General features: G+C 34.9%; 1 protein-coding gene across 4 annotated transcripts in view; it reads left to right on the top strand.

Annotated features, from left to right (window-relative positions):
• morn5 (MORN repeat containing 5) overlaps positions 1–8,143 on the top strand; it is a 13,238-nt gene that overhangs the window by 582 nt on the left and 4,513 nt on the right. For all 4 annotated transcript variants that reach the window (XM_024299426.2, XM_024299428.2, XM_024299424.2 and 1 more), the window contains 3 exons: positions 44–191; positions 926–1,037; positions 1,256–1,387. In XM_024299426.2, the coding sequence (XP_024155194.1) occupies positions 44–191; positions 926–1,037; positions 1,256–1,387 (392 nt within the window). The remainder of the gene's footprint in view (positions 1–43; positions 192–925; positions 1,038–1,255; positions 1,388–8,143) is intronic.

The raw sequence follows: 8,143 nt of genomic DNA on the forward strand, positions 1-8,143 counted from the left end.
AAAAAAAAAAAAAAAAGGATTAATATGTAATGTTCTACCTTAGAATGGACGGAGAAGGCGAGTACACCTTTCCCACAAACACCAAGTATGTTGGAGAGATGAAGGATGGAATGTTTCATGGAGAAGGAATGCTCCTCTTTCCAAATGGGATTAAGTGTGAGTCTACTTGGGAAAACGGATTATCTAAAGAGGTGAGTGCCAAAGCTATGGAAGTTTTTTTTTTTTTTTAGCCATATTTCAAAGTATTATGCAATTATCAATTGACAGTTCAATTTGCAATTTGATCATGAATTTTAATTTTTTTTTCTTCAGTTGACAACTCAATATGTAATTCAGGCTTTTAATTTGAAAATACATTTCAAGTCCAGTTTTCATATACAGTCAATGCAGCTGACCTTTTATAACACACCTATTATAAAAACGTGTAAAACTTAAATGCATGGTAAAAAAAAAATGTTCACATACAGCTGACCAAATTAGTTTTAAATACAAAAAACTGATTAATAAAATATTATAGATTATTCTTAATTTTGTAGCCTCAGACAACAGAAGAAAATGTATTCTAAAGCTCAATTCAGCTGAAAAACATTTGAAAACCTCAGCAGTGACTTATCTATTCGTCAACATTCTCTGACATCTGCAGGATAGCCCAGAGGCCTCTAACGCAACAGTTTGTACCTGATGCACTGGCTGAGTTCAAATTCAATCAAATTCAAGTTATTTTTTCCTTTTCAGTTTATAATAGCTAAAGTAAACAAATATGCTTTCCTGTCTGTACTTTTCAGATACGTTTTTTCTTTTTTTTTTTTTTTTTTTCAGGAATGTTTCCTCACTTAATTCTAAAGAAATAATCCTAAAGAAAATAAAAAGATTTGTGATTAAAATGAACTTAATGGATCTTTTTTAATTTGTGCTTCATCACAAGGGGTTGTTTACTTTTGCGGATGGTTTGCAATATCAGGAAACTAACTGGGACTACTGTGATGGAAACGACAGGCGTTTTCACAGCGAGAGGTGCAATGGAATAAGACCTGCAGGTTAGAATGTGTATTTTGTTTGGAGATGTTTGTGTTCTCCACAAATGACATTTATTTCTTAAAAGCTACCCCTTTTTCAAAAACTAAATCGAATTTAGTAATAAAGTACTAAATTGAATTTTTTATTCTCATGTCAGTAATTTGATATTTTCATAAAAATGTATCGTTTGACAGACCGTATAAACAAAAATAAGTAAACACCACGTCTGTTTTTCCAGGAGAATCTCAGATGACAGATCTGCACCCACCTCGACCCATTCCTGAAGGCTGCTATGACTGTGCAGATGGTTTCTATGACCCGGTTACCAGGGTCGTCACCTCTTACAGCAGCGGATTTCTCAGGAACGCAGGTGAAGCACAAATTGCACGATCCTCACACCAAGGAACAGCAAAGGAGTGATCACACTCTTAGGCACAGATAACTGGGATTGGAGGGCCTGTGTCACGCAGACAGGAACATTTTGAGGAAAATTATATTTTCAAAATAAAGCTGGGAAAAGGAGGAGTCAAGCATGAAATTGGGAATTAGACAGAGTTAATATAGTTAAAACATGGACAATTGTTGCTGACTCAGCACAAGGAATTACCCCAAAAACATTGAAAACAGCCTGTTTCATACTTTTAGACTCTATTGTTAAAATACAATTAACATAATATGGTTTTATTGGAATGGGTTTAATATAATTATACAAATCTGGATTATTTTGGGTTTAAATAAAATATATCATCCTGGTTGTTAATTAGCGCCTCATAAAAATAAACACAATTAACCCTTTAATGTTTTTACACAAATCTTTAATTTGTGTTTGAAAGTATTCAATTTCTTTACATTTATAGTTTCAGTTTAATAATCTTACTAACATCTTTGTGGGTTTACTCAATAAGCTCAATTTGTATGTGCCAAAAAGCACATTCTAGTGGGGCAAAAAAAGCTTGAGATTCCCTTTTGATGCAAATGTTGAATTGTTTAACGGAACAAATCAGCAGCAGAAGTTTAACAACAACGTTCTACTTGCTTTTTCCAAGTTTGCTGCTGGAATAATTTTCTCTTGGACATTTCCACATTTCAGCATAACAGAGCTGCCAAAGTCAGTAGTTTTTTTAATGAATTTTCCAGTGAATATGCAGAAGTTGAAATTTGAAATAATTTTGCACAAAAACACCAAACAGTTACTTCTTTAAGTCTCATTTAATGCCTCTAAAATGTGTTTGATTTGGAACAAATGTGTCTTTTTATTTAGGCACTGCCCCTCTTTTTTATTATGACAAAAACATATGTGAAAATATAACTCAGGACAGGCTACCACATAAAAAATAAAAATGAAAAAACACCACATTAAAGATTTCTAAGCACTTTGGCTAATCATCACATAAAATAAACAGTTTGCAAAAGCTTTCAGATCTGAAGACAAAAGAAAAAGAACTCAAATGGCATCAGAATTTTTCAGAATCGGTGATCTCCTTCCTCTGTATGAATTATTACCATTAAAGTTCTGGTATGGATCAATGTAAAGATGAAGAAGACAAGGCAATACTTTTTTGAGAGTTAAAATGAAAAGAAAGTCTTCCCTCTAATTTTACTCTACTGTGTCCATGACTATAGTGTGACATATCCCTTTACAGTTTTGCTCCTGTGTGCTCTCCCTTTTGTCCTCCGATCCTTGAGAGGAATGCTCCTGTATCCTGTATGGACTTATTTTTTAACCCTGGGAGCCAGCGGCACATTTGTCAGAGTGGGTGTGAAGACTGAATTTATTGCTCGGTGGCTTCCGTCCAGGATGAGGTCTGCCACGATGATGACGGGTCGCTGGGAAGATCCACCCTCCCTGTGGGGACGTTTGCTCCTTTCAAGAAGAAGGAAGGAGATCCCCCCCTGTAGCTGTGGATGTGGAACAACTGGGCCAGTGAACATTTGTGTTTACAGAAGCTGGAAAAAAATATTTCAAACCCAGATTACATTACATTTAATAACTAAGAAAATACATCATAAACCTCAATTTCATAATAACCTTATTTTGTAATTGCTTTCCTTAGTTACTGTTGCTAAGGTAATAACAAGCATTCAATTTTGGATTAGTGCCAAGCAGCAAAACAATAGAATTGTTGCCGATGTTCTCCAAGTGAGTTTTGGTTATTTTTGGAGTAAAAATTCTCTCATTTTAATTGCCTAATAGGAAAAAGCTGTCAAAAAGCTGGTGTACCATGAAGAAGAATCAATGATGACTGATGGAATCACAGTGAGTGATGGGAAGCATAAGTTAAATTTAGTTATGATGAACGTAAAGACTTGATCCCCCCAGATGTCACTGGAAATTCTGGTGTCATCTTGACCAATGTGAGAAGCTTTTGCATCAAAAACATAAAGAAATGCATGAATAAAATATTGTAGAGTGATGGATTTAACATAACAAAAAAAACATTTGAGTGGTAAGAACATTAGTTCAGCTCAATTAACCCTTAAATCCCCTTTTTTATTGAAATAATCACCTTTAAACTTAAAAAAGGATGAATAAGATTAATCAATCATTATATTTTTTTTTAAAAAGATGCATTTTAATCTTATTAAGTCTATGTTTCATTATTATTTTCTTCATTGTGTGCTGAAATTAACAAAGTTAAGTTTAATAAAAATAAACTGAAGATTTGTATCTACATTTGTACACCTAAATCCCAATGACAAGCTGATTAAACAAACTCTCTCACGACAAACAAACACGCTCCCCGTTAAGTGTCCACACTTTATTCCTGCTTGGCAACGGGCCATTTCCGAAGGGGCCATAAGATGCCATTATTTGCAGCACTTTCCTGTTTCTGGAATAACCACTCCCTTTTGAAACTGTGCTCAGAACAAGCTCCGCACTAAAAACATTCCACTGCCAAGGAAAACACCTCGGGTGGCCAGACCGTGGCCTGCCTTCTTTGTCCCCAGATAGTGGAGGTGTTTCACAGACAGATAAAATCAGCCTGGGGAGTGGAACACAGCTTCCTTGTGCTGCCGTTCTTTAAAAAAAGAGAAAGGAACAAGGAATGTTTTATTTTCACTTTAGAACAAGATTCAGGTGAATATGTTGCAGTCTGTATATTAAAAACCACAGGTGTATGTGTTGACAGGTAGGAGAAAGATGACTTGTACAGATGTTAGAATGGCTGTTGTTTGATTTAAAAGTGATGGAATTCACTCAGAATGCACAAAACTACAAGTATACTAACAGTATACTCTTGTTGTAGTAAAAGTATTTTCCCGTTTCCACCTCAGTAATACCAACAAATCTGGAAAAACTGCATTACTCTTAAAAAATCGCCTAAAATGTCTGATTTTGTCGTTTGATCTGTTTGCATCCTAAGTGTGTGTGAATCTTTGTGCGTGTGTCATGTGGTGAACACTGCTTGGATTGGAAGGAAACACTTCTACCTCAGAGTGTATGTTGAGGACTAAGATAAACAGACTTTAACAGAGAGCCCTTATCACTTCCACACGCTCCTACCCTTGTTTGCATTGAGCAAAGATAAGGTTTGGTGTAGATATGTACTGAAAATGTCAAAGAGAAAAATGTAAACTCTTGCGTGTGGGTTTCCTCAAAATTTTTAAGCTTTTTTTTTTTTTTTTTTTACATAAAACAGTTTTTTTTTTACATTTATCTGCTTTACATAGGTTAAAAGTTAAACATGTGTCCAAAACTGGCACTTAAAATTCCAGACCCAATTCAAAATAAGTAAACTTTCCTTGTAAAGAAGTCTAGATTTAATACATGTATTAAATGCTGACTGGTTGAATATAAATACTAAATTGATCACATCCAATTTTGCGTACTTGGTACAGAAATTACATCAAAAAAATTATTTAATGCATCCAAGTTCATAATACTATCAGAGCGACGTTGGACAATGGCAGTGTCCATTTTTTTCCTTCTTTTTTGTAGTATTTTGAAACAACCTTATTTGTGAATGGCACTTTATAAGTAGAATTTATTAAACCACCAGAGTGATTTCACAAAATCAATCCAATAGGAAATCAATGGGAGATAAATTGGTCTCATTTAGTAAAAAAGAGTAAAGTGATGTAAAGAAAAGTACAGACAAGAATCTACTTTAAAAAGCTTAAAGTCCAATTTCATCTATATTTCTATCTATTGTAAATACGTTCCCAGTGATTGTTTATGCAGTTTTTATCAAAAATAAAAAAATGACTTTTTTTAAGACATATTTTTTGCAGCTCATTGGAAATTCTCCTCTGGGTTGTGGGCGGGACTCTTTGAGTGGAAGTAACCCTACGTTGACATCCCAGCATTCCTTTTACTTTCTCTCTCGCTAGCTTACAGACTCTCACAACAAGCCCAAGATAATATTAGCATGACAAAATAAAAAACAGAGAGTAATATTAGAGTTATTTAGCCTTACATACGGCAGCTCAGATGAGGAAAATGAAGATGTTAATGGATGTATTTGTCATCAAGTAGAGGGTTGGAGAGGAGCTTCATATCAAATAGTTTTTGGTTAAAACGATGGACAAACCTCTTCATCCAATCGGTGATGTCACATAGTACATACATCCAGTTTCTCATTGCATTTCTTTTTTTCACTTTTCATTTTGATTTCCGTAAATTACTTTTACTTCGCGAAATGTTTTTTTATTTTTTATGGAAACCAGAAAACGGAGGATATCACAATACATCATGAACATCATGATACTGTATGATCAGCAATGTTCCAATATACCTTGCTTTTGCGTTTTCTTATTCTGTTTCATTTTTCTAATTAATTTCATTTTATATTCTGGAAATTACTTTTGTTTCCCACCCATTTTTTTTTTTTTTTTACCTTTTTGTTTCTGGAATTCTGTTTAGTTTTCTCAAATGTATTTGCTGTTTTTTTTCCCCCTTTTTTTAAATATTTGTTTTGCTTTTTTGATTGTCGATTTTTTTCTGCGTTGCGTGATTTTTTATGCAATTTGCACTTAAGGGCCACCGTATGACACCCCAAAATGTCTAAAAAAAACCTATTAGTATTCATTTAATCTGTCATAAAGTTAAAATAAGCTAAAAAGTAGTAAAGTTGGGGCAGAAATTGTCCTTCTAAAACTAGAATAATTGCCTGATAGAAAATTAAAACACTGAACACTAGATTTCAAAATGACTTTAATACCTGAGCTAAAGGGAAAATTATTCATATTAAAAAGAAGCAGGATCACTTTACAGCACTTTTCTTAATAAAATGATCTTGCATGGTTGGGGTACTTGTCTAAAAATAAATTCTATGTGAGGAAAAAGGTTGAGAACCCCAACTAAAGGAAAATGAACTACTGCAATCGTCTAGTTTGATTGCACAATAAAATGCAGACTGCATGTATCAATGCTATTTACATGTAAATGTTATTGACTGACGCACGTTAAGCCTCGCTCCCCAGGACCAGCCACCTGTGCCCTCAGACACTTTAAGGAATAACCCACTTAAATCCTGAGATAAACGCTTCTATACAATCTGAAGAGGGCAGAATTACAGCAAATATGAAAATGTCTTATCATTAAGTTGTGGCTTTCGCCTAATTGCGGTCAGTCTCTCGGTGACAGTGATTGTCCCGCGTCCACATGTGCCACAAAGGGCTGCTGGGAAGGCTCCTCGGCGCAGCTGTTGCGTGGCAGCACCGACCTGCGAGCAGAGCAGGTAGAGACGGAGGAGAAAGAAGGAGGAGGAGGCGTTGTGCACTTGAAGCAGCCCCTGCCTCCCCCACAACGCTGGCAATTACACACAATCAGCCCGCGAGTGCCCGCGCGCGCCACAGAACCTGGAGGGGGTGAGGCCCGCGAGCGGCTCAAGTGCGTGCAGCTGCGCGCGCTCCAGAGAAAGCTCACTTCCCCTGCAATTAGCTGCTCGTTTTAGTTTTTTAACAAGGTTTATTATCAGCTCCTCTGGCGCTCGTTTTTTTTTTTTTTAAAGACTGACGTCCATTTTTAGGGGTTATTTGTTGGTGTCTCAAGTGGCGCTAAGAAGTTATTTTCTGCTAATTGTCGGCTTTGACCGATTTAACGGAGACTTTAAAATGCCACTTCTGACACTTATGTTGACTGGAAGAAGACGAAATAACCACACCAGCTTTGTGCTTCCTGCTTAAAGATTTAATACCGTTTTTTATTTAAAGCCCCTAATGTTTTTGGCTCTATTGTATTTGTTAAAAGGGCAAAAATACCCACAATCCTCAGCCCTGCTCCCTTATAGCAGCCAGTTGAATTGTATATTAAACTGAAAATACGTCTTTACTATAATATAGACAAGTTGTAAGTCAGTTTATTTAGTAAACATGATTTGGATTTTTGCCTTGGAAGACATTTGTTCTCTTTTTCACATGGAGAGGATGCAGAGAAGAAAAAAGTAAAGCAACTTATAGAAGCAAGTAAAAAAGTCAACATAGGTCATTTAAAAAAATAAGTAAGAGATAACAGATGTAAGAAGTATTTGTTTCCTTTTTACAAAGTAGTTATTTTTGCATACTATAACGATGAATCAACGTAATCGATTTTTATTCCTCAATCCAACCAGATCAATTTGTCTGAAGTTGTTAATCCAATTTATCAATATATTTATACATTTTTTTTTTCAAAATGAATAAATCAATTATATTGATGTTCGAAAAAAAAACATAAATTATAAAATCCACCAAGTGTTATCACAGTGGACAACACACAAGAGTAAAAAATGTTTAATCAATCCAAATCAGTCCAAAGTGTGGAAGACTTTGAATTATGTCACACATTGTCGTAAAATAATCCAATAATGTTCCTTTGGCTTTATTTTTATATGGAGACACAACAGTGGGGTAAACTTTATGAAACAAAAATGTAAATGGATGCTTGTTTGTTTGTAATTTACACTTGATTACCTTGAAGAAATACAAGGATTCTGGAAAACTTCACCTGCACTGTTCAGTACCTATTTATCTCAGTGGAATTTTGGGCTAAAGATGGATCTATTTTAGGTCAAATTGTTCAAATATGAATTGTATCAGCTACAACAAATTATGATAAGAATCAATCATTGTTAAGATAAGTCATTAAACCCCTATTTTTGGTGATACGGTTGTGATTTTTATAATGGCTATCTATACTTATTTC

This window comes from Oryzias melastigma, linkage group LG12 (assembly GCF_002922805.2).
Source record: "Oryzias melastigma strain HK-1 linkage group LG12, ASM292280v2, whole genome shotgun sequence".
NCBI lineage: Eukaryota > Metazoa > Chordata > Actinopteri > Beloniformes > Adrianichthyidae > Oryzias > Oryzias melastigma.